At 43.6% G+C, this 27,075-nt stretch overlaps 1 protein-coding gene across 2 annotated transcripts; it reads left to right on the top strand.

The window, feature by feature from the left end:
• Positions 1 to 2,937: 2,937 nt before the first annotated feature.
• Ube2t (ubiquitin conjugating enzyme E2 T) lies at positions 2,938 to 15,595 on the top strand. 2 transcript variants are annotated; one of them, XM_028876635.2, is made up of 7 exons: positions 2,938 to 3,253; positions 9,869 to 10,040; positions 11,214 to 11,283; positions 12,665 to 12,770; positions 13,289 to 13,387; positions 13,510 to 13,593; positions 15,232 to 15,595. In XM_028876635.2, the coding sequence occupies exons 2-7, from the start codon at positions 9,932 to 9,934 to the stop codon at positions 15,376 to 15,378; spliced, it is 615 nt and encodes a 204-aa protein (XP_028732468.1). In that variant the 5' UTR covers positions 2,938 to 3,253; positions 9,869 to 9,931; the 3' UTR covers positions 15,379 to 15,595. The 2 variants fall into 2 exon arrangements, with proteins under 2 accessions (XP_028732468.1, XP_037067287.1); XM_037211392.1 differs by lacking the exon at positions 2,938 to 3,253 and having other exon boundaries at positions 9,936 to 10,044.
• Positions 15,596 to 27,075: the final 11,480 nt, after the last annotated feature.

Raw genomic sequence — 27,075 nt, 5'->3', positions numbered from 1 at the left:
AGCATACAGAAAGACCATCCCACAGCACATGATGATTTACAATTCATAATTTTATAATAACTTGCATAACTTGTTAGCTACTCACTGGTTCAGTCCTACAACTAAAGTGGGGAAGCCCAGAGGACAATCAAGGTCAGAGTCCTAGTGAATTTGAGGGTCTCCACCAGACAAAACACACCATGCAACCTTCGTGAGGAATCACTTGCTGCTTAACATCAGTTTGGACTAAATGCAGAAATCACCGTAGCAGCCAAGATTCTATTGGCTTAGAAGTTCAGAAAGAGACTGGTTTCTATTCCTATGCCTGAATTGTGCTCTGAAGCTGCACAATTACCTAGGAACAGAGAAAGTTAAGAGGAAGGGTGGTTGGTCGGTTGATTTGGGGTCCTACCTCCCAGGGTTCCCAAGGTCTAAGCCGAATCCCAGCTCTGCAGAGCCTCAGGTCTTGAGATGCCGTTCCACACTTCCAGCTGTGTAGTTACGGCTATAAGCCATAACTTGACATAACTAACTTGGCTATCAGCATGTAATTCCTTGTTCAGAAAATACCACCTTTCTGCTGCAAGCCGCAATAATATATGCAGTAGGATTTCAGCTGATTATGACAAGCTATATATCACTATTGTCATTAGCAGCATTTGGCCAGGACCACCCCTGGATGGATGAAAGTATCTCATCAGAGATACCTCTGTACTCTCTAAGAACAGACTTAAGCATCCAGGTTATTTGTTTGAGAAGGCCTGGCAGATGTGCTAATTAAGCTTAACCTTTCCAAAGTCTTATCTCTAGTTTTAGATCTACCTTTAACTATTAAGTCAGAACTAAAGGGTTTCTACTTAAAGGTACATCAAGCTGACTTAGACTGCCCGGCCACCGAGTACACTCCCCGGCCCTGCCAGAAAGCAGTAGCCAAGATAGCTTGGACAGATAAGAGGCCAAAGGAGCCGTGCAGTGGTGGTGCACGCCTTTAATCCCAGCACTCGGGAGGCAGAGGCAGGCGGATCTCTGTGAGTTCGAGGCCAGCCTGGTCTCCAAAGCGAGTTCCAGGAAAGGCGCAAAGCTACACTGAGAAACCCTGTCTTGAAAAAACCAAAAAAAAAAAAAAAAAAAATCACTCATCACTGAATTATCTGAATTTAGCTCTCAGTTGATTCTAATTCCCCCTTAGTTACTTCCCTTTTGGGTTTCAGATGATGGCTGGCAATTACTGCTCTTTTGTGTGGATCTTATTGTACCTCCTTTTGACCCTGAGGGCATTCAAGCCTGGTGACCTTGCTTTCACCAGAGCATTGCTATTGCATGGGTGTATAACTGGAAACCTCAGTCCTGGGAGACAAGACAGAGAAGAGAAAAGAGAATGGAAGAACTAGATGGGTAAGAACTGGAGAGGAACGAACTGAGATGGGGAAGAACTAGATTGAAGGGCTAGAAGAGAGTACTAGAGGAACGAGATGGAAGATGAGGAAGAGCCAGATGGGGAAGAACAAGATGAGGAAGAAGGAGACGGGAGAGGAGCTAAGATGGGAAAGAACTAGATGGATGAGAACCTAGATGGGGAGGAACTAAGTTGAGAGAATTAAGATAGAACTTAGAGGGGACAGTAGACAGAAATCAGGGAAGAAAGGAGCTAGGCATGAGAACAGAATAGAAGTTGTATATAGAGAACACTGACTCAGAAGAATAAAGTGTATGGACTAAGGAGATTCATTTCATATCATCAAAGATTAGATTATCAGCTGGTTGTAGATTCTTCCCAGACCCTGGGAGAGGACTATCGAGGGGCAGGACCCCCCATTGTCCCTGTTACCTTTCTAAAGTTGGAAGAGCACTTAAAAGTCATTTATCGGGGCTAGAGAGATGGCTCAGCAGTTAAGAGCACTGGCTGCTCTTCCAGAGGATCGTCCTCTTCCGAGGACCCTGGTTCAATTCCCAGCACCCACGTGGCAGCTCACAACTGTCTGTAACTCCTGTTTCAGGGGATCTAACACCCTCACACAGAGACACATACAGGCCAAACATCAATGCACATAAAATATTAAAACATTTTTTCCCAACTTAAAAAAAAATGTCATTGATTTCAGGGCTGGTGTGTGACTCGGGGATCAAAAGCTGGCACAGTATGTAGGAAGACCTGGGTTTAATTTTCAGTACAGTGAAGGGGAGGGGAGAGGCAGTCATCCTACTAATCGCCCACGTAGTGCAAAGGATCTCTTTTGCACTACCCCTAACTTGCTTAGCTTGTAGTTGAACACTTACAATGGTGAAGAACTCCTACTCTATCTGCTTTATTCTTCGGAGTCCTGGTAGAATGCTTTGTCAGCAGAATTATAAGTTAAAAAAAAATAGTTTTCTTTTCCCAGTTGGAGGAAATTTATGTAACTTAGGCTGGTCTCAAATTCTCGATCCTTTTATCTTAGTATGCCTGTGCCACCATGTTCAGCTTTTATCTTTCAACTACTACTGGTCTTAGATGAAGTAGTAATTTCCCCCTGACATTACTTAAAGCCTGGGCGATGTGGTGCGCGCCTAATTCCAGCACTTGGGAAGCTGAGGCACTTAGGAGGCTGAGTGCCAGGGTTCCAGGCTAGCCTGAGCTACGTAGCAACTTCCAAGCTAAGCAGAGCTGCATTGCAAGACCCCGTCTCAAAGAACCAAAGCAAAGAAATAAAAGCAGCCATTCAGCAGTCATTTCTCCGGATTAAGTATGTCCAGTTGCTTTCGTTTTCTCTCCTGTTAGGTGACTTCCTGGCCTTGCCAGCTCACAGCGGACTTGCAAGCACCCAAAGAGCCGGGACTGGGGACGCCGGGTCCGGGTGCGCGCGCACCAATTTGAACCCCGCGTGAGCGGGCGCAGGGCTCGGAGCGCTGGCCAATAGGCGTGCGCGCGCCTCTGCCGGGATGGCTGCGGACCAATCACAGTCATTTCTTGGACGGGGGTGGAGTCATTTCAACGGTCTCCCGCCTCAGCGTGGACCCGGCAGACGCCCCCGGTGGCAAGCGGAGCTGAGCTGCTCACCAGTGCTGCGTTTGCGGCCGGAGAGAGCGTACCCCGCGGTCACAGGGAGTCTGTGACCCCCGTTTCTACCCGAGCCGCCCGGGGAGGAGCACCGCGCGGAGAGAGATCCGCTCTGTGCGTTCCAAAGCCGCGTCGCCGTCCTCCCTCCAGCATCTGCCACCTCGCCAAGTTCTCTTCGTTGATTATTTACCGCAGGCCTGGGGGACAAAACAAAACGCCGGCGCTCCGGAATCTGAGGTGAATCAGTCGTACGGGCTGCAGATTTATGAAGAAGCACAGAGGGTGGAAAGATTGGGGTGTGCTACTGCAGAGATGGAATTGTCCTTTGCTGTGGACGCACACCTAGGTGTGAAAGAATTTGTGACTAGTCCGTGCAGGGTACGCGTACGTTTGTGGGAAGTAATTACTGGAAAAGAGGCCAAAAACACCGGTTTAAAAAAAAAAAAAAATTGAAACACGCCGGGCTGTGGTGGCGCACGCCTTTAATCCCAGCACTTGGGAGGCAGAGGCAGGTGGATCTCAGTGAGTTCAAGGTCAGCCTGGTCTACAGAGTGAGTTCTAGGGCAGCCAGGACTGTTACACAGAGAAACCCTGTCTCGAAAACAACAACAAACAAACAAACAAAAAGAAAAAAAATAAAACACCTGTTGGAGCCAGAGTGTAAGGAACTTTTTTGTTATGGTTATTTGGGAATTTTGTTTTGCTGTTTTTGAGACAGGTATCGCTGTAACCCAGGCTGGCCTGGAATAGACTTCCTGCCCAGGCACCTCCAGTGTCTATTCCACCAAGCCATGGCTCTGTAAAGAACCTTTATATTCAGGAAATACACGGTAACAGATGGCTTTTAAGCCAAAGGACTTTTTTTAAAAAAATTATTTACTTTTATTCATGTGGATGAGTGTTTGTCTGCATGTGTGTATGTCCACCACGTGCCCACAGAGGCCAGAAGAGTGTGTGGAGTTACTGACAGTTATAAGCTGTCATGTGGGTGTTGGGAATTGAACCTGGGTCCTCTAGAAGAGCACCCAGTGCTCTTAACAGCTAAACTCACTCTCCAGCCCTCAGAGGACTTTGTATACCCAAGTTGTGTTAACATGAAGAGTCTGGTTGCTTCTTTGAGAAAACTTGCCTTTTTTTTTTTTTTTTTTTTTTTTTTTCTTTTTTGGTTTTTCGAAACAGGGTTTCTCTGTGTAGCTTGGCACCTTTCCTGGAACTGGCTCTGTAACCTAGGCTGGCCTCGAACTCACAGAGATAACTCACAGAGATCCACCTGCCTCTGCCTCCCAAGTGCTGGGATTAAAGGCGTGTGCCACCACCGCCTGGCTCCTTAATTTTTTTTTCATTCTAATCCAATTAGCATGCTTTTTCACCGTGTTCTCTTTTTCTACAAAGATACAGTTTATAATTGTAGATAGAGTTTTATTGTAATTGATTATCAAAAGCCAACTTTGAGGAGACTATTCTATCCCACTGTGGACTACTGGATTGAAATCAAGTTGTCAGACCTATGCAGCAAGCACCTTTACCTGCTGACCTGTTTTGCCAGTCCCCCATATTTGGAAGGTTTTTGTTTTGTTTTGTTTTACTGAAAATAGTTCTTCACATTTACTGTATAAACTAGCAATGCTTCGTTGGGCTTAAAGAAAATGATAGAGGCTGGGCTTGGTGGCACATGCCTTTAATCTCAGCACTCAGAGGCAGGCTGATCTCTTGAGTTTCGAGGACAGCCAGGGCTACAAAGAGAAACCCTGTCTTTAAAAAAAAGAAAAAAAAAAAAAGAAAGAAAGCCAATGATAGAATTAAGATACGAAATAGTGTAACTCAAGAGTGAAATCACGTTAATCTGAGGTTTTCCCGTTGTATGGATAGGGAGTCAGAGGACCGGTTACTTTTATTTTTACTTAGTGTGTATACATGTTTTGCATATATGCACTTATTTTCAGCACATGCATGCCGTTGGGTTTGAGGTTATGGGTGGTGGTAAGCCACTGTGTGGGTGCTGGGAATCAAACCCGGGTCATCTGTGGAAGCAACAAGTGCTCTTAATCCCTGAACTACTCCTATCCAGTTGTCCATCACTCCCGTACCCATCGATGTCCCCCACCCACACCCCCCTTGTTTTATTTGAGACTGGATCTTTTATGTATCCCTAGCTAGTCTGGAATTTCAGTAATCCTCCTGCTTCTGTCTCCCAAGCAATAAGATTACAGATCTCTGTCACCACAACTAGCTAAACTATTTTTTTAAGTTGCTGAAGAGGTATCTTTTTTGGCATTAAATAATTTTATTTTTGTGTATTATGATCAATACAAATTTTTATTTTCATTCTTACATTTATTCTGCGCACATGTGCGCATGTGTGTACCATAGCATATGTGAGAAGATCAGAGGATAACTTATAAAAGTTATTTTTCTCTTCTCTTTCCCCCAACCAAGTGCTGAGATTATACTTATTGCACTACCACACCCCACTTTTTGTGTGAGTTCTTGAATTAAACTCAGGTCCTCAAAATATATGTCAAGCATTTTACCAACTGAACTGTCTCCCTAACTTTGATATTCTTTTTAAGTGCACATAGGACATGCTGAGCAAGCCCCAACAATTTTAAAGGATATAAATAACATGTTAGAAACCGTTAACACGACTGGGTGTGATGGCACATGCCTGTGATTTCTAGCATATGGGGTGCGGAGGCAGAAGGATATGGAACCAGCATGGGCTATATACATAGAGACTTCTAGGCCAGCCTGGAATATCAAGGATAGAAGAATGTTCTTTATATCACAGTTTCAGGGGATGAAATATAAATTGGAAAGCATATAGCCTTACATGCTTACATTTAAAGAGAAAATTTGAAAACTGATGATATAGTCCAGTTGGTAGAGTACTTGCCAAATATCCATCTCCATTGCCATGTAAATTGGATATGGTTATATACACCAGTAATCCTGACACTTAGAGAGGGGGATCAGAAGTTCAAAGTCATCCTCAGCTACATAGCAAGTTTTAAACAGCTTGGGATACATGAGGTTCTGTCTCAAAACAATGAGAGGATGAGGTGGGTGACTGGGGAGTTACCTGAAAAGGAGGAAAATGATCTTAATCTGAAAAAGAAAACTAAGAAAGTACAGAGATGTCAGTGATAAAGATAGGAACAGAAACTGTTGGCATTAAAATACATTTCAACAGAGAAGTATTTAATGTTTTTTCTAAAGATGAATAGAATTGATACATGCCTGGAAAAAATAAGGAAAGGCAAAGAAGATGGTCTAGCCCAGGTTAGTCTCAAACTCCTATCTCAGGCTCCCAAATGCTAGGATCACAAGTAAATGTCATCTAGATTTGTTTGGCTAAAACAGTATTTTTTTAACAAGTAATTTTAAAATGAGCATTAAATAAATTATTTAAAATTTATCATCTGTAGGGTCTCACTTTGTAGCTCTAGATGGCCTGGTACGTCTTGTGTAGACTAAGTTACCTCAAACTCAGAGATCTATCAGCTTCTGCCTCCTGAGCGCTGAGATTAAAGGTGTGCACCATCATGCTTTGTAGAAAATTTTAATTTGTCAAAATTGGTTGAAAACTTGAATAATTCTTTTTGTTTTGTTTTGTTTTGTTTTGTTTTTCGAGACACAGTTTCTCTGTGGAACTTTGGAGCCTTTCCTGGAACTCACTCTGTAACCCAGGCTGGCCTTGAACTCACAGAGATCCTCCTGGCTCTGCCTCCTGAGTGCTGGGATTAAAGGCATGCACCACCACCACCCGCAACTTTCAATATTTTTAAACGGGTCTAAATTAAAATTTAATTTTCTCAAAAAGTTAACACCAGGACAAGATGTAATTTTGCCAAACAACCATTTCCTAGACTATCAATATATTAAATGTGACAATATTCCTTAACTCATTTTAGGAGACTAGCATAGCATAGCAAACTGGTAAGGACAAAATTAGAAGAAAATGATGTGCCAATTGGATCCTTGAGTGCAGTGTTGAAAGCTTTCCCTTTGAGACTGGAAATCAGAAAAGAATATCAGGTATCAGTTCTAGTCAAGATGGGAGTTATCTACAAAACGGAAGACAGGAAATGAATTAGAACTAAACTTACATGGATCTTACTATTAGGATTACCATCTCTCTTCTTAACTTCAAGTGGATTCAACTTCAGAATTAAGGTTTTAGTTAAAATCAATTATGTTTATGTATACTAGTAAGGAATAAGTAAAAAATAGAGGGATTTTTGTTTTGAGATAGGGTGAGATGGTTAATATTGTCAACTTAATTATAGGATCTAGAATCAGCTAGGAGACAGACCTTGGGCATGTCTATAAGGGCATTTCTTAATTGGTTAATTGAGGCGAGAAGACCAACCATAAATATGGGTGGATCATTCTGTGGACAGGGGTCCCAGGCACTGAGGTGAGTGCCAGCTTTTACGTCTGCTTCCTGACTATGGAAGCAGGAGCAGGGTGACCAGCTGCCTCCTGTTCCTGCAGAGGTGCAGTCCGCACCACCCTGGACCGTATCCTCACGCTGTGAGCCAAAATACACACTTCCTTTTCTTGAGTTGCTGTTGTCTGGTGTTCTGACACAGCAAGGGAAAAGTTCCTAAGACAGAGGATCGCACACATCGCCCAGGCTGACCTCAGACCCAGAGTAATCCTCCTACTTCACTTTGCTTAGTGCTCTAATTACAAGTGTGACGGACCACACAGGACCAGAACATAGCTTTGTTTGTTTGAGACAGGGTCTCATATACCCAACACTGGCCTCAGACTACCTAGCCCAGGATGGGCTTCCTGCCTCAGCCTCCCAATTATTGAGATTACAGATGTGTGCCAGCCATGCCCAGCCTAATATGTGCAATACTTACTTGATGATTGTTCTGCTGTGTAGCCTTCTTCCACTCCTCACACATACCTTTAGTAGTGCAGGGTCTTGCTCATACTAGGCAAGTGTTCTACATCCCCAGCCTCTGAACTAAAAACAATTTAAATAAAAGATGAAAAATAAGCTGTAGTAACTGGAACAGTGCGTTTTGATTCAGAATATTCCAGATGTGAGTGGAACAAATTTAGAAGACTCAAAACAGATCCACACGTGTTTGGAAATGAATTCATGGTAATATTAGAAGGGTGGAGTTTCCTTTTTTTTTTTTTTTTCTTTTTTTAAATAGTGCTTTTTAAATTGGCTATTCTTGGGGGGGATTAAAATTGGATCTTCTACCTCTTACTATGCACAAAAAACAATTACTGGTAACTGAAAGATTTAAATATAAATATCAAAATTTTATTTTTAATTTATGTGTTTGGATGTTTTTCCTGAATGTGTGGCTGTGTACCACATGCATGCCTGGTGCCCAAGGTGTTAGAGATGGTTGTGAGCTGCCACATGGATGCTGGAAACCAAACCCAGGTCCTCTGGCAAAGCAACAAGTGACTATAGCCCATGAGCCATCTCGCCAGCCCAAAAGTTATGTTTTTTAAACTTAAAGAATATGTAGGGGGGCTGGAGAGATGGCTCAGAGGTTAAGAGCACTGGCTGTTCTTCCAAAGGTCCTGAGTTCAATTCCCAGCACCCACATGGTAGCTCACAACCATCTGTAATGAGATCTAGGGATACATGCAGACAGAACACTGTATACATAATAAATACATAAATAAATCTTAAAAAAAAAAGAATATGTAGGAAAATATCTTCAAATGTGAGAGTATGGAAATTTTTTTAAATAGATTAACATTAAGAGTATATTCATGCCGGGTGGTGGTGGTGCATGTCTTTAATCCCAGCACTCAGGAGGCAGAGGCAGGCGGATCTTTGTGAGTTCGAGGCCAGCCTGGTCTGCAGAGCGAGATCCAGGAAAGGTGCAAAGCTACACAGAGAAACCCTGTCTCGACAAACCAGAAGAAAAAAAAAAAAGAATATATTCATAAACCAGGTGGTGGTGGTGCACACCTTTAATCCCAGCACTCCAGAGGCAGAGGCAGGCAGATCTCTGAGTTCCAGAACAGCCAGAGCTACATACCTGTCTCAAAAAAAAAAAAACAAACAAGAAAAAAAAAATTCATTAGCTGGACCTGGTGTAGGCTGAGGTAGGAAAATCACAGGTTTAAGGGTCTCCTAAAGTGAGCTTAAGATCAGCCTGGGCAACTAAGGCTCAAAATTAAAAACAAACAAAAGGCTGAGTACAACTTATGAACTCTTGGTTCATACCCCAGCACTGCAAGGAAAAGAAAGATGTGTTCATCTAATTTGTAGCAAAATAAGCTATAATGTGTGAGTTTATATTTGTAATGTAATCAAAATAATGGTGTCCTTTAGGTGGTTACTAGTTGAGTGGATGTGTTTGGATGTTATTTTAGGTGAGAGAGACTTTGAGCATATTTGGATGTTGATGACAGAGAAAGATTAGAGTGAGGTGGGTTAATTGATAGAGTGAGTTCCCTGAAGAATTAGGGAACTGTAGAGTCCATAATACACAGAGAGAACGTCGGACACTGAAACACTAGCCTACAAGTGTCTCCGAATGTTGGCTGCATTCTTCTCACTCACACACGGCATATAGACTGCGTACAGCTACCCAGTCCCTCTCTGCCCAGGCATGCTTAGGATACATTTGAGAGCAGAGTTAGACCCAGGCTCTATCCTCATGACTTTATACTTTATTCATGGAAGCAGACATTCATTTTAAACTTTTTAAATTATTATTATTTGTAAAAGTTCATGCAGAAATGGAAAAGTCAGGCTCCCTTTGTGACAAGAAAGCACTAAGAATCTGTTCCTCATTAAACTGAAGCCGTGCTGAAAATGCTAGTCTTTGTGGCCGTTTCATGGTTGCTTCTTTTCTTTTCCAGTACACCCCCACAAGCCCTTCGTGTGGAGCAGTGAACTGTTCGTGCTTCCTTTTACTTGAGATCATGCAGAGAGCTTCACGGCTGAAGAAAGAACTGCATATGTTAGCTGTAGACCCTCCCCCAGGCATCACGTGCTGGCAGGAAAAGGACCGAGTGGATGATTTGCGAGCTCGTAGGTATCCTATCAGGCCTGTGATGGTGGCTGTGGCCTTATTGGAGATTGTCCTAAGATGCACCCGTTGGTATAGTTGAACGTAAGGAGTGGGAAGGGGAAGGCCCGCCATCTTTCTTTCTTAGTTGGTCTGCTTTCATAAGGTCTTTGACTGCTTATATCTTTTACTGGTGTGTGACGAAGGTCGTCAGCTGACATTAGTGGCACATGTCTAATCCCAGGATTCTGGAGGCTGAGGCAAGAGAGAGCGGATGGCTTCAAGTTTGAAGCTACCTAGGCTCCAGACTGAGATCTTGTCTCAGTAAAGATTTTGTTGTGGGTTGGAGGGCGGGGACAGTGAGATGACTGTGAGTAAGGGCACTTGCCATCAAGCCTAACAACTCAAACTTCATCTCTAGGATCCATCTCCTTGTGGAAGGAGAGAACCAACTCCTGTAAGTTGTCCTCTGACCTCCATGTACATGCCGTGGCATTGTGTGTACACACACAAAAGAATTGTTTGTTTGTTTGTTAAAACAAGCAAGTTTAAGTATTAGCTGTGCAGCAGTGTTTGAGGCCAGGTAGCAGACAGGAGACACTGCATGGAGACTCAGTTAAAGCCCTAATTGAATTACTGTCCTACACCCAGTTCCTTTTCTTTTTTTAATCACGGGCACATGTGTACAGGTGCCTGAAGGAGCCAGAAGAGGGCATCAGATCCTCTTGAGTTGGAGTTACAGGCACTAGTCGTAACTGACTGCTAGAGTGCCGAGATTGGACTCTGGTCCTCTGGAAGAAGAGCAAGCACTCTATCTGCTGAGCCATCTCTCCAGCCCCGCATCCAGAACTACAGGCCTTAAGAGGTTCATTTGATACAGTTTCTGTTGCTGCTTGTGTCCCCTTTTGAGAAAGAGTCTCATGTAGCCCAGGTTGGCCTCAAACTTGCTATATAACCAAGGATGACCTTGACTTTCTAACTTCCCGCACCCCGCACCCCCCCCCGTCTCCACCTCTGGAGTACTAAAATTTCAACCTATGCCAGCATTTGTGGTTCATTTTTTGTTTCTTGTTGAATTTAGGGATTTATGTACGCTAGGCAAGCACTCTACTGAGTTATATCCTCAACTCTCCAAATGGTTAATTCAAATCATCTGGTTCCCTTTTAACTTTTCTTCCTTCCTTTCTTTTCTCAAGAAATATTAGGTGGAGCCAACACACCTTATGAGAAAGGTGTTTTCACACTGGAAGTTACCCTTCCTGAGAGGTGAGTACGAGTTAGAGTCAGCTTCTGTGGTAAGGTGCAGCCATTGGAAGACAGAACAGAATAGTATTTAGAGCATTAGTGTGTTATCCTAGTCATACATGACTTGATGTGCTAAGTTGTTTTTGTCTCTCCAGAGTTTGGTTTCCTTCTCTAAAATAATGGACTAATCATAACTGATCTCCACCCCTCCAAAAATTGTGGTGAATATATATTTTATATAACATAAAATTGACTCTTGTAAACATTAAGCATACATTTTCATACTGTTGTGCAACTATTACTATTATCTCCAGAACTTTTTCATCTTCCCAACTGTAACTTCAGACCCGTTAAAAATCCACCCCGAGTCCTCCCTGACACCGACACTTGGCGACCACTATTGTGTTTTCCACCTCAAGGTTAGGCCCTTCAGTCAAGTCTCCTGTCAGCTCTGTGTGGAGACTGAAGAAGGAGAAATGAGTATCTTAACTATTGAAACTGGACATCTGTCTATCAGGTTGGGTCCTGGCCAAGCTTGTCACACCCTGAAGAGTAGCTGAATTGTGTCACACATCAATTCTGAAAATAGACTGGGAATTTTGGAAGGTTTGTGTGTCACTAAGGAGATATGATAACTAAATGTAATGTGTAAGTCTAGTTGGAGCTTGTTTGTAAAGCACAGCTGTAAAAATATTTGGAGACTGAAGAGGCAGCTTAGTGGCCGCTCTCACAGAGGATCTAGGTTCAGTTCTCAGCACTCACATGGCAGCTCACAACCACCTATAACCCCAGTTCCAGGGGATCCTACATCCTCCACTGGCCTCTGAGTACCAGGCATGTACATGGTGTACAGGCACACATATGTGCAGGCAATCACACAGATTAAAAATAAATAAATCCTTTTATGATAACTAGGGAATTACTTTTAAAAATGTTTTACAGATATAATGGTAATGCAGTAGGACAGTGTCCTTACTTTTAGAAGACACTTGGTAGTGTTAGAAAGTGGTGGATTCCCGAATGTTTTCTGTACCATTATTTCAACGTTTTAATTGTTGGTGATTTGGGAAAGATTTGCCTTCCAAATGCTGTTTTTCTGACATGTTTCTGATTCCGTCATTATTTTATATAGCTACTAGTGACCAAGAAACTATTTAAAATGTAGAATGAGCCCTCACCCCTGAGGTGCTAATAAAATGATAACAGTTGGTAGCTCCCGGGGAATGGAGAGTCAGTTTTCTTGAAGGCCTCTCATAGGTTAACCATCCCCTGGTGGATGGCTCCACACCCACGAGTATATGGGCAGTTAATTGGATTTGGCGAGTTATATTAAAAAAAATAAATTAAGGCCCAGTATGGTGGTGCATGCCTGTAATCACTTCCTGTTCCTATACATTCACAGGTACCCATTTGAACCACCACAGATCAGATTTCTGACTCCAATTTATCATCCAAACATTGATTCTAATGGAAGGATTTGTCTAGATGTTCTCAAATTGCCACCAAAAGTGAGTAGGGGTTAAAGAATTGACTCTTTAGAGAGTGCCAACAGTTTTCTTGGCACTTGAAAGAGGGAAGCAGGAGGATCAGGAATTAAAAGGTCATCCTTGCCAGTCGGCAATGGAGCACGCCTTTAACCAAGCACTCAGGAGACAGAGGCAGGTGGATCTCTGAGTTTGAAACCAGCCTGGTTTTACAGAGCAAGTTCTAGGACAGGCTCCAAAGCTAAACCCTGTCATGCTTAATGACATAGCAAGCTCAAAACCAGCCTGGATTACATGAAACCCTGACTCAGACAGACAAACAGAAAGTGTGTGTGTGTGTGTGTGTGTGTGTGTGTGTGTGTGTGTGTGTGTGTGTGTGTATACACACGTACAGTTTCACATTCTTTATCTTTTGAGACAGTGTGTCGTATAGACAAGGATGGCCTTAAACCTGGTCCTCCTGCCTCTACTAGCATGACTCACCATGCCTGGCTCAACAATGCCCCATTCTAATACAAAACCAATTGTTCATTTGTATATAGGGTGCATGGAGACCATCCCTCAACATCGCTACTGTATTGACCTCTATTCAGCTGCTCATGGCAGAACCCAATCCTGATGACCCACTAATGGCTGACATTGTACGTATCCCCGTTTCGTTGGTAGCATATAGCCTCCTTTATCTGTACCTCTAATACTTCAGCAGCTGGAGCTTATCAAAGCATATCACTGTTTCTCTGTTTTAACTCTGATTTCATTTCAGTCCTCAGAATTTAAATATAATAAGATAGCTTTTCTCAAGAATGCCAGGCAGTGGACAGAGACTCATGCAAGACAGAAACAAAAGGTATGATATTTGCTATTACTAGTTCAATTATTGTATCTGTGGAGAGAGGAAGGGCTAGTGAGCTTCCCATCCTTGACTGGGGCACTAATAAAATTGATAACAGTTGACAGCTGATAGCTCTGGGGGTGGAGGATTACTTTTCTTGAAGGCCTCTCATAGGTTAACCATGCTCTGGTGGGTGACCCCATACCCATGAGTATATGGGTAGTACAAATTGGACTTGGTGGGTTATATTTCAAAACAAATAAAACAAAAACATTCTAAGACCCAGTATGGTGGTACATGCTTTTAATCTCAGCACTTAGGAGTCAGAGGCAGGCAGATCTCTTGTGAGTTTGAGGCCAGCTTGAGCTGCATAGTGAGTACATAGTAAGTTCCAGGCCAGCCAGGAATACATAATGAGATCCTGTCTCAAAAAAAATTTTTTAATTAAAAATAAAAAGAGGGCACAATGTTGGAGAAAGATGGGGGATGGATCTGGGAGGAATTCGGGGGAGAAGTAGGGAGTGAATATCATCAAAATACATTGTATGGAATTCTCAAAGAATTAATAAAATATATTATTTACACATGTACACATATGTATGTATCTATACATGTTATATATAGTGTATGCCGGGGCTGGGGAGACATCTTAGTAGTTAAGAGGGCATAATCCTCTTTTGAGGACCCTAATTCACCATCCCTGTCAGGAGGCTCACAACTGCCTGTATCTCCAGCTCTTAGGGATCTGACACTCTCTTCTGGATTCCACAGGTACCTGCACTCACATGTGCAGAAACCCACACACATAGGCACATAATTAAAAATAAATATATCTTTTAAAAATATATACATAGATTTGTATCCCAGATCAAGTACTTATAAATAAACATAGAGTACATGTCTAAATAATATTTATTAAATTTTCTAAATTCATGCTATACTCTAGAACAGCTAGTTGGATTCTTTCTCCTGTTGTGGCCATCTAAAAATTAGTCAGCAAAATGCTTAGATGCTCAGCTAACAGTTGGCCCAGTTCCTAAGAGTTGTCATCCGTTGGCAACACTAGAGGGCAGGCAGGCAGCATCCGCTTGATGTTTTTATGTTCTTGTGAGTAGCAGGGATAGAGGGAAGGGGACTCATTCATTTTTGTTCTGATCTGTCATTTTTAATATTTTTATAAATTGAGCCAGAGACTAGTTACAAAAACAGTGAGAAAGTAGGGTTAGGAGGGAAACTTTTATTTCTTATGGGACCATTCATGGAAAGGGGGGTGTTCAAGTTGATAGAGTGCTTTGTTTTGTTTTGTTTTTTTTTGTTTGTTTGTTTGTTTTTTTGTTTTTGTTTTTGAGGCAGGATTCATATAGCCCTAGCTGACTTGAACTTACTGTGTAGTCCAGACTAGCCTGAAACTTTTGTTGTTCTCTTACCTTAGCCTCTCGATTGTTATAGGCATACATCATTATGTCTAGTTTTTTGAATTGATAAAGTTTGAAGTGAAAAAATAAAGTAAGAAAAATTGATGAAGATGCTTTTGGAGGAAATATATGCACACTAAAATCTTAAAGAATATCAGGAAATGGCACTACAGAGCTTTGGCTTTTTTTCCCCATTAACATTAGTGAGAATGTTGTGATCACTCCTTTCTCCTTTTAGGCTGATGAAGAGGTGCTAGAAGACTCCTCAGAGGTCGGTGACTCTGAGGAAGGCAACTGCACACAGAAAAGGAAAGCCAGGCCACTGGGAGGCATAGATAAGAAATTTCACCCTGATGTTCAGAGAGTTTGTCCTGGTCCCTCTTAGTTAATGTAGTCTGTGACAAGGTGGTCTCTTTTGCTTGCTTTTCTTGAATGTTTTTCTTTGTGTTTGATGACATAATGTTTGTATCCTTATAAAAGACCTTGTATGTTTACACATTGTGCTATGCAGTGATTCTTTAAGGATACTTTGTTTTATTTATCTTGTACATATGTATTTTGAAAACTTTTAAACTTGAAAAATAAATAATACTTAATGTTAAGTATGTGTTTATCCTAAATGTGTGTCTGGGAGTGAACTGGTTGTAGTGCTATGTGATCAGAATGTTAAAATATTTTGTCAGCTTACCATCACTAGAGACACAGAATGTTTGAATAGATGAAAATAGCTGTTAAAAATCATTACCCTCAGGCCATGGGGAGTGTAGTCTTTCAGAAGCCTTAACACTGGGGAATAAGGCGGTGTACACTTTGTCAGTGTGTAATTGTTTTCAGCTTTCACTTTGTGATTTATATAACTGGTCGGAATTACTGTAGTGTAACTTTCATTTCTTCAACCTCAGATGCACGGAGGAGTGTCCCTGCCTCCCAAGTACTGGAATTATCGGCATATACCACCGTGCTTGACCCATAACAAATATTGTTCTGAATAATTAGTTGCCAAACTTAAATCCCCTTTGTGATTTCATAATACACTTGTCTTATGGTGGATTTGGGATGTTAACTGGCCAGTTAACCTCCCAATCCTGTTATCCAGTTAAATGATAGAGAGGGCATATTGGAATATAAGTCAGTTGGTAGCTGTACTGTGTGAGAGACTTTGAGGAATGTAGAGGCTGGAGCTGCCTAGACAGAAAGACTCTGTATGTCTGTCTCTGTATCCCAATGTAGCAGTGATGGTTTTATACACAAGGGAGATGCCACATACATACAGTGCATCTGTGAGTAAGTGTGTTCTGCATCTGCTGTGAAGGGTGTTCTTACACTGTCACTCAGGAGCAGTCTGCTGCTGCTGTTCATGTGCTGGACTCATACAAAGAAGATAAATGTGGATTTATCTACTTCATTAGTGACAGGTTGTATTTACTGGAAAATGTAAATTTCTAACTTCTACAGATTTATTTTTCAGTGCTGGGATTCAACTTAGGGCCTTGCATATGGCAAGCGGAAGCTGTATTGCTGAGTTAGATCACCTATCTTTACAGAATTCTTTTTTAAAAATATTTAATTATATGTACACGTGTTTGTGCATGGGTGGGTGGGTGTGCACCTGATGCATGCAGGAACCCAAAAGGCATCAGATCCCCTGGAACTGGAGTTACAGATGGTTGTGAACTGCTGTGTGAGTGCTGGGAACCCAAACCACATCCTCCTCAAGTGCAGTAAATACTCAACCACTGAGCCATCTCTCCAGCCCCCCTTACCGAATGAACCCACTTCTCAGAGTCAGTTCCTATTCTCTTTTTAAAGTCTAGGAATTAATTTTATCCCAGATTTGTGTCTTAACTCATTAGGCGGACTTAGAATTCCTAGATAACCATTGATATGTCAATTGGGGGTTTTCAGCAGTGAGTGAGAGCAGACTGGCAATGAGGAAATCCATTGCCTTCCTAAATGGAAAGGAGTAGGGTAGGTGGATCGGTGGCTTCAGAGGCCCAGCAATTTCGTGAAGGTCATGGCTTTGCATACATACTATCAGCTCTCTCTGTGGTTGTTCATCCTTAAAGTTCTCTGAGGTGAATGTCAAAGCAGTCATTCTTTCTTATTCAAATCCAGCAGGCCCCGGAGCTCTCCTTTCCATTGGCGACCTTAAGAGAAGTCCCTGTGCCAGGGAAACGCTCAGTGCTGCTTGGTTCAGGCTAAACCAGATGCACAAGTGACTTAAGCAGAGCAAGACTCCCTGCACGCTAGTTTATCACCTAGACTAGTCAGCTCCGCCAGTTCCCTCACTCCCACTGCCAACGTTCTAGTGGAAGCTGCCATCACCTGCCACCTGCACTGGAGCCATCACCTTCAAGTTTCCTTGCCACTATTACTCTGTGGTGCTCTCAGCTGCGAGAACAATCTCTTGACAATTAGAAGTCGATTTGGCTTCCTCCCTCCTGAGACCCTCCAAGTGGCTTCCACTTGCAATGAAGATAACAACAAAAAACTAGTCTCCTTCCCTGACCCGTAAGACCCTTCGTGTTTTATCCTCATTGCCCGCTTCCCGCTTGTACACCTCCTGCATCTGCCATGATAGTCTCAAATGCAGCCTCAGTTGTCATCCAGTCTAAAGCAGCCCTAGAGCCTCAGGTACTCTCTGGCCCATAACCCGTCACTCAACTAGTTTTCTTCATAGCTTAACTAAGAGGATGTTTGTGTCTATGGTCTGGCTCCATGCACTGGGGAGAGAGTGGCTACAAGGACTTCTCACAAAAAAATAGAGCCGAAGGTAGTCATCTATCCATCCATCTCTTTCAAGATTATAGAGGACTTGGGCTAGGGAAGAGAAGTACCATGTCCAAAGATTAGAATAGTCGAAATCCCTCCTCAGTCAGGGAAGGATGGGAAAGTGGCTGAAAACATGGATGAAGTCAAGACCTAGTTACTACTTAGGAGGTGGAGACAGGAGGATCAGTAGTTCAGAGTTATCCTAGGCTACACATCAAATTTGAGGCCAGCTTCAAGGCCGGCTACAGGACCTTGTCTTTTTAGTCTTTTTATTATTATTATTATTATTATTATTATTTAAATTTTAGAAGTTTAATGATTTTTTTTTTGGGGGGGGGAGGTTTCGAGACAGGGTTTCTCTGTGTAGCTTTGCACCTTTCCTGGAACTCACTTGGTAGCCCAGGCTGGCCTCAAACTCACAGAGATCCGCCTGGCTCTGCCTCCCGAGTGCTGGGATTAAAGGCGTGCACCACCACCGCCCGGCCGATTTTTTTTTTTTTTTTTTAAGGAGAAAAAGAAAAGCCAGTTTCAGCTCTGATGGGTACTGCTTACCAATTGTGTGCTCTTAATATTAGACCTTCCTTTTTGGGTTTTGTTTCTGTAAAATAGCCACATTGTGGCAGTTAACTCAGAGTGTTGTGAGCATGGAATGAAACAATGTTTGTAAAGCATCCTGCATGGGGCAGCAAAGTTGACATCTGTAGAGTTCTTGCAGGGGGGTGGAGACAGTGATCCAGCCATAGGTGAGCCCTGAGGAACTGCCATGTCCTCAGCCTCCTTGCCAGTCTGCTTTGTTCCTGGGACAACCAAACTGAGCAGTGTTTTCAACTCCAAACCCCTAATTAAAGAGGAGAGATGACATCCATGACTGATCATATAAACATTGCAGATTCCAAGTTCCTCTCTCCTGCTGCCCCCCACCCAGTCCCCCTCTTCACCTCTCCCCACAAGCTATCTAAATAAGAACAGATTTTACTTACCACCCACCTTGTGGGCAGACAGCTGAGGCTAGGACCAGCTATTTATCCTTCGGCTGCTTCGGGAATTCAACACATACAAATAAAGTTCCTTTTCCAGCCAAGTGTGTATTTTTCCATCAGCGTGTGGCCCCCCTGCCCAGGTTGTCTTGTTTAGGTTGGGGTGGCCTAAAGGGAAGGAAGGACAGGGTGGGCGTGTGGGGGTGTGGTTTTAGAACCTGCTCCCAGGATAACTGGCTGCGGGGCAGCTTGCAATCCAGGCCTGTGCAGGGCTGCCAGCGAAAGCCAGTCGAGGCGGAGCAATGGACACAGACGAGCTACGTGCAGGAACAACACATTCCACTTTGCTGCTTGGCAAGTGTTGCTCCCGCCTCTTGCCATGCCCCCCTTACCCCGGGGAGTGGCCGTCCCTCTCTCTAACAAATAGTTTATATCAGAGATGACAGTCTATCCCAATGTCTTTCATCCTCCCCACCCGACTCCAGGGCTTTACCCTTTCATGTCCTTGTTTTTCTTGATTTTATTTTCCTGACACCACATCCCACTAGACTGTCCCCTCCCTACTGTTGCCTGCCATGCTCGCTTAGGACCTGAGATGATTTAATTTGGGCAAGGAGCCCCTCTCCAAGCAACTTCCCTCAGACCTCCCACCAAAAGCACCCATAAAACCTCAACCTAGGCTTGAGTTCTCCATCTCCAGATTTCTGCTAGTGGAGAGTCATTGTCAGGGATTAGCTCTTTACACAAAAATCTGATCTTTCCGGTAACCTCCAGCATTTCGGCGCTATCGTTCTCATTTTGATGATAATGCAACAGGGAGGCTAAAACCCAAGGACAGTGGATGCTCCCTACACTTTCTCCTGATGCTGACATTCAGCAGCTGTGAAGTTATGACGCTAACTGCGAAATCCAAACCAGGCAGCGCCCAGTGGTTCTCACCTGCTCTTTCCATTCTCCCCAAACCCCTGCTTCAGCATCCTCTCACCTTAAGTTACTCCCTAGGGGTTCCCACCTAGCCCCGTGTCCATATGACAGCTGTCCTGACTAGTTTTATGTCAACTTGACACAAGCTAGAGTCATCAGAGAGGAGGGAGCCTCATTTGAGAAAATGCCTCCATGAGGTTGGGCTGTAGGCAAGCCTGTGAGGCATTTTCTTAATCAGTGATTGATGTAGGAGAGCTCAGCCCATTGTGGGTGGTGCCATCCTCTAGGTTGGTGGTCCTGGATTCTATAAAAAAGCAGGCTGAGCAAGCCAGTAAGCAGCAACCCTCCATGGCCTCTGCATTAGCTCCTGCCTCCAGGTTCTTATCCTGTCTGAGTTCCTGTCCTGACTTCCTTCAACATTGGGCTACAATATGGAAGCATAAGCCAAATAAACCCTTTCCTTGCCATCTTACTTTTGGTCATGGTGTTTCATCACAGCAATAGCAGCTGTAACTAAGACAATCGTCTATCCAACAGTCCTTCTGACAATCCTCCTTGTCAAAACTCCATTCAATAGATGCCTCTACTACCCTAAGGGTGCTAAGAGACAAGTTCACTTCTGCTGGGTTTGGGTAGAGGGTACCACAGGAGGGACTTGTTAAAAAGACTCTTTGGCCTCTTTCCATGCAAGTGCCAAAAATACACACACACACACACACACACACACACACACACACACACACACACACACACACAAATTATCACTGCTTTTTAGGTGTGGCTAGTACAGATCCTCAAATGATGTTGTCAGGATTCACTGTTCTCCAAGAGCCAAGATAGACACCAGGGCCTGTGCAACCTGCCAGCCCAGCAGCTCCAGGGACAGTATTTCTTATCACACCAACGTTCTTGAATCTTACTGGAAGATGTGGCTGTGAGTCCTCCTTTGGCTAATCAGTGAAGGCAAAGACAGTGCTGATAAAGCCCAGATCAAATTCCCACCTGTGAAACCTGGAGTGAATGGAACCACAGTTGTCAGAAGGAAGTGAATACTGGGCAGGAAACATCTAAAGAAACTGGTGACTAGAGTGGCATCATTTCAACCATGCTAGCCAGGAGAGGAGGGCCAGAGACTCAAACCTTTAACCTTGCCTTCTAAATAATCTGTGCACAGTGTTTTCTCCTTTTTAAGATTGATTTTATGTGTATGACTGTGTGCCTGCTGACCTCATAGGCCAGAAGAAGGCACTGAATCCCAGGAGCCGGAATTATGGGTGTTTGTGGGCTGCCATGGTCATGCTGGGAACTGAACCCAAGGCCTCGGTAAGAACATCAAGTGCTTTGAGCTTTGAGTTGTCTCTTCAGTCCCTCGATCTATCTTGTAAATCCGAAGGACATCTCTAAAAGTCATGACACAGACCTGGAAAATGGAGAGTCAGAGTGACAGTTCTTAGAAACGGTTCTAATTCAGACAATAATACAGGAGCTAGTGGCGTGGCTCAGTGCTTAAGGGCATGTGCCACCAAGCCTGACAACCGAGCTTGATACCCAAGGTCCATACGAAGGAAGGAGAGAACTGGCTCCCTCAGCTTGTCCTCTGACCTCCACATAAGCTCTGTCATAATGTGTGTCTACACACACACACACACACACACACACACACACACACACACACAAATGGAGATGGAGATGGGGGAGGGGAGGGGAGAAAAAAGACTATAAATGAATTAGTTCAGACATAAGGTTCTCTGCTGTTCTGTAATCTTTGCTTCTCCTGGACAAATTGAGGAACAATTATTAAGGATGTACTTAATTTGACTCTTTAAAAAATGTTTTTAAGACGTTGGATCCTCCTGCCTCATATCCCGAGCGCCAGGATTCCATCCATACACCATACACTTCAAACTCACTTTTATTCTTTCCCTCTCAACAGAAAGTAACCAAGCATTCTTTTCTCTGTTAGATCTTGTGGAAAAGACCGAGGATACAGTAAGTGAGACCAATAGGCTCTCTTCAGGGACTCTGATCCTGCCTCATGGTGCCAGGCCTCAGCTTTTCCCCATGACCCCTTTAATTCTGGGTTTTCTACCTCAACTGAGGCTGAGGCTGCACCTTTACCAATAGCTTCTCTCAGTGCCAAGCCTCAGCTGCTCTCCATGACCCCTTCCTGCTTTCAAAACCAGCTAGCTGGGAGACTCTTGGCTGCCCACATGAGATGCAGGCTTGGACTGCTCTGGACCACATGTGCTGACTCTGAAGAAATGTTCCCAGAAAATTTCACCTTAATGATGCTGCTTTCTCCTTCTTCTCCTTCTTCTCCTTCTCCTCCTTCTTCTCCTCCTTCTCGCTGCTTCTCCTTCTCCTTCTCCTTCTCCTTCTCCTTCTTCTTCTTTTCTCCTCCTTCTCCTTCTTCTCCTTCTTCTCCTTCTCCTCTTCCTTCTTCTTCTTTTTTTTTTTTTTCCGAGACAGGGTTTCTCTGTGTAGTTTTGGTGCCTGTCCTGGATCTCACTCTTAGACCAGGCTGGCCTCGAACTCACAGAGATCCGCCTAGCTCTGCCTTCTGAGTGCTGGGATTAAAGGCATGCGCCACCACTGCCCGGCAATGCTGCTCTCTTCTTAATCACAGCTAATTTCTTGGCCTCAGGTAGCTGACCTCGCCTGTCCAGTAAAGCAAAGGTTTCATTGACATACATGAACAGCCCTGAAAGTCTTTACTTTCCTTTGGAAGTTCACAATCCTTGTATCCATCATCCACATTGCTCCCATCGTTCTTATCTCCCAACCCCCCACAACAGCTCATTAAACTCTGATCACTCAATGGCTTTTCTTGCCCAGAGTGGGAACCATTGCTACAATCTTCCCCAAACAACATGTTCAGGGCTGTCACAGCAATAGTCCATGGTCTGGGGGCCAATTTCTGTCTTAGTTTGCTTTCTGTTACAAGGACGAGACACTGACTAAAAGCAACAAGAGAAAAAGGGGGGTTTATTCAGCTTACATGTCCTGATCACAGTCTATCACTAAAGGAGGACAAGGCAGGAACCAGAGCAGAGCAGGAACCTAGAGGCAGCAACTGAAGCTGTGACCGTGGAGAGATATTTCTTACTGGTTTGCTCTCCATGGCTTGCTCAGATTTCGGTTTTTAAAATTGTTTTATGTGTATGGATATTTTGATTGCATGTAAGTTTATGTACCATGTATACTTGGTGCCCTCAGAGGCCAGAAGAGGGCATCAGATTCCCTGGGACTGGAGTTATGAGAGGTTGTGAGCTACCATGTGGGTGCTGGAAATTGAACCTGTGTCCTCTGGAAGAGCAGTTAGTATTCTTAACCAATGAGCCAGCTCTCCAGCTCCCAGCTAGCTTTCTAATACCTCCCAGGACCACCTGCCCAGGGTGACAACTCCATAGGGTTGGGCCCTCCATCATCAGTCATTAATTAAGAAAGTGCCCCTACAGGGACGTTTCATTGGTCGTAGAGGCCAATCTTACGGAAGCATTTTTTTTTTCAATTGAGAAACTGAGGTTCCCTCTTCCCAGATGACTGCAACTTGTATCAACTTGACAAAACCAAAACCAAAAAACTAACCAGCACAAAATGGATAGAAACTGCTGTGAAAAAATGAAAAGGCTTTATTGATATTTGAAATAAATTGTTTTTTTTTAAAAAGCAGAAGCATTCTTGTGGTATTCTACAAGAAAGAAATAAGTACTAAATACATACATTTTTTTTTTTAAAAAAAAAATACAGATTGAAAAATTTTGAACTAGGAATCTGACTGACTAGTAGAGCATTTGCCTAGCATGCAGAAGGCCACTAGTCACTCACCAGTATTACAAAAAGGTGGTGGTGGGGGAATACTAGAAACGTAGCTCAGTTGATAGAATGTTAGCCTAGTGGGATTAATGCTCAGGGTTTGGCCCCCAGCACTGCATACACTTGAATATGGAGACATGTGCCTGTAATTCTGGCACTGGGGAGGTAACCACAGGAGGATCAGAAGCTCAAGGTCATCCTCTGCTAGACAGCAAGTCTGAGGCCGTCTGAGCTGCAGTGAGACTCTCATGCATTCACATGCCTGCATGTGTTATGCATGGCCATTCCGGAAGGGCGAGCCGTGACAACGGTGGTAACCAGTGAAGGCTTGGGAAGAGGAACAGAGAGGGGAGACAGCGAATCATGTCAATGGAATACTTGCTCAAAAATTAGATTAAACCTTTTAAACAAAAGAAAGAAGGGAGCAGTTGGCCGTGGTTGCAAAGCAGATAGATGGAAAAAACGGGCCTCTAGAGAACAGAGCATGCTCTTGGTGGGCATGAGCAACTAATACCAGAAACCCACTGGATGAAAACCAGAGCCATCTCCACCAGAACAGCCTCTGGTTTTAGATAAAAAGCCCCACCAAGCCAGGACTCTTTCTGGTCTTGAGTTTGCTTAGACGCTCAGATTCTGCACCGCAAGGGACACATTTACGGGCGTTAACTTCACATTTTTCCTCTTAGCCAAGTCTAACAAGGCTGCGAAATGGGCTTCCCTGTAGTTGAGAAGGATGAGGGATTTGGGATATTCCCTTCAAAAAGAACAAAGGACAGGTGTTTATGAAGACATCATTTGTGTTCTCAGAAGGGAATCAGGATTCTGCATCAGCTAAAAAAATAAACAAACAACAACAACAACAACAAAACAAGTTGGAAAAATATTTAAATGTAGGAATGGAAGAAGAGGTAAATGGGGAGGAGGAGAAGGGCCTCTAGGACTAGGTCAGTGTCTTCATTTGCTTTCTATTGCTGTGATAACACACTGACCAAAACCAACTTGCAGAGGGGAAGGTTTATTTCAGCTTACAGTTTACAGACCATCATGAAAAGTCAGGGCAGGAACCTAGAGGCAGGGACTGAAGCAGAGACCATGGAGGATCACTGTTTAGTAGTTTGCTCCCCATGCTCACTCAACCTGCTTTCTTAAAAAACAAAAAACAAAACAAAACAAAAAACTCAGGTCTACCTGCCTAGGGGTAGCATCCACCCCCAAGTTACTGGGTCCTCGCAAACCAAAAATCATGAAAATGCCCTACAGACTTGCCTATAGGCAATCTGAAGGAAGCATTTTCTCAATTGAGGTTCCTCTTCCAAGTTAACTCTGGTTTGTGTCAAGTTGGCAAAAAAACTAACCAAGACAGCCAGGAAGACCCTGATACCTCGCTAGAACAGGCATCTTGTTCTCATGATGGCATGGTTCTGCCAACTTCCATCTCTTTCCCTTCCCCAGGAATGTCATCATACTCTGAAGCAAGGCTCCGGGGAAGGAAGAAAGTAGGTGGGGAAGTCCATCCACTAAAAAGAAAACAAGCTGATTCTTCAGCGGAAACCTCAGCAGTAGGCTGAGGCTGACGAGACTTCAGGCTCTGAGACACAGGAAACTTAAGCTGCTCTCTCTTTCGACTCTGTTCTGTCTGACCCAGTGCTGTGGGATGTTCTGTATGGCAAATGTGTTGCTCTGATTGGTTAGTAAATAAAACACTGATTGGCCAGTAGTCAGGCAGGAGGAAGTATAGGCGGGACAAGGAGGAGAAGAATTCTGGGAAGAGGAAGGCTGAGTCAGAGTCACTGCCAGCCACTGCCAGGACAAGCAGCATGTGAAGATGCTGGTAAGCCATGAGTCATGTGGCAAGGTATAGATTTATGGAAATGGATTAATTTAAGCTATAAAAACAGTTGGCAAGAAGCCTGCCACAGCCATACAGTTTGTAAGCAATATAAGTCTCTGTGTTTACTTGGTTGGGTCTGAGCGGCTGTGGGACTGGCAGGTGTCAAAGATTTGTCCTGACTGTGGGCAAGGCAGGAAAACTCTAGCTACAAATGGCACCCAACGTGGGGCAAGAGTTTCCACCTAAAACCTGAGTAAAAAGATTCTAAAACGGAGCTAAAAACAGTTCCTAGTTGTCTCTTTCAAGTTAGCGCCAGTGTGCGTGTTTGAGCTACTATCTAGTATGGCGGGTTCCTGGCATGCTTGACTTGCAGTATGGTGTGAATGAGGCCTCTGCAAGTGGCACATTAAGCTGCGTGGTGGATATAGCCTTTGCTAGTACAAAACAAAAAGAGGTTTCTGGGCTGCATGCTGCTTTGATAGAAGCATAGACCCACTATTTCTGAGAGTTGATGGCTCCCAGAGCTGGCAGAAAACATACCACTGCCAAGTTGGGAAACTGAGGTGGGTGGAGCCAGCAGCCACATAGCTGTTTCAGTCTTAGAATGCTGCAGTTTAAAGCAATAGACTCAAGGTAATATAAAAAAATAAGCCACGTAAAGATGACTACCACACAGAGAATCTGGATTATGTTCTCTTTGATATCCGTAACTGAAGTAAAACATTTGATTGTAAAAGCTGTTGAGTTATGCCAAAATGTATATTTTAAAGGTACCTTGACTTCAAAATTTGGATGTAAAGATATGTTGCTTTGGAAAGGAGGCTCTGCTTTTGTTCTCACAGAAAGCCAGAGGCTATGGATTTGTTCCAGATTAAGATACATCAGGTTTGATCAGCCAAGACCCCCTGAAAGGTCTTTGATGACACCAAGGCCCAGATGATCCAACATCCAGAATGGTTTGAAGGCAACTGGCTCAGACAATACAGCCTCATGGACTATTCCATAATCCTAAAATTTTCTTTGTGTCCCCATAAGATACAGCGCCCCCTCCAGCAGGAAGTAGTAAGAGAAGCTATGCCCAAATTCCCCAATTATATGTAATTTTACTTTGTTAAGGTTAAAACCTTCCTTTTTGAAAAAAAAAAAAAGGGGGGGGAAGTGCTGTGGGATGTTCTGTATGGCAAATGTGTTGCTCTGATTGGTTAGTAAATAAAACACTGATTGGCAGTAGTCAGCAGGAGGAAATATAGGCTGGACAAGGAGGAGAAGAATTCTGGGAAGAGGAAGGCTGAGTCAGAGTCACTGCCAGCCACTGCCAGGACAAGCAGCATGTGAAGATGCTGGTAAGCATGAGTCATGTGGCAAGGTATAGATTTATGGAAATGGATTAATTTGAGCTATAAGAACAGTTAGCAAGAAGCCTGCCACGGCCATACAGTTTGTAAGCAATATAAATTTCTGTGTTTAATTGGTTGGGTCTGAGCAGCTGTGGGACTGGCGGGTGACAGAGATTTGTCCTGACTGTGGGCAAGCCAGGAAAACTCTAGCTACACCCAGTGCACACAAAGGACACTTCAGCACACATGACCAAAACTGGTTCTGATTCCTCCAAGTTATCAACACGAGCCTCCTCGACTGTGGTCTGAATGTCCCAGAACTCAGAAAGGGGGAGGGTAACTAGCTTGACCCTCTCAAAGGCACCCCACCTCTGTCACACCCATGTCCACCCCCAGGCAGCAGAAAGGAGGGGAAGGACACATGC

The sequence above is a fragment of the Peromyscus leucopus genome, chromosome 15 (assembly GCF_004664715.2).
Source record: "Peromyscus leucopus breed LL Stock chromosome 15, UCI_PerLeu_2.1, whole genome shotgun sequence".
NCBI lineage: Eukaryota > Metazoa > Chordata > Mammalia > Rodentia > Cricetidae > Peromyscus > Peromyscus leucopus.
This window is presented reverse-complemented; position numbering and strand designations above follow the sequence as displayed.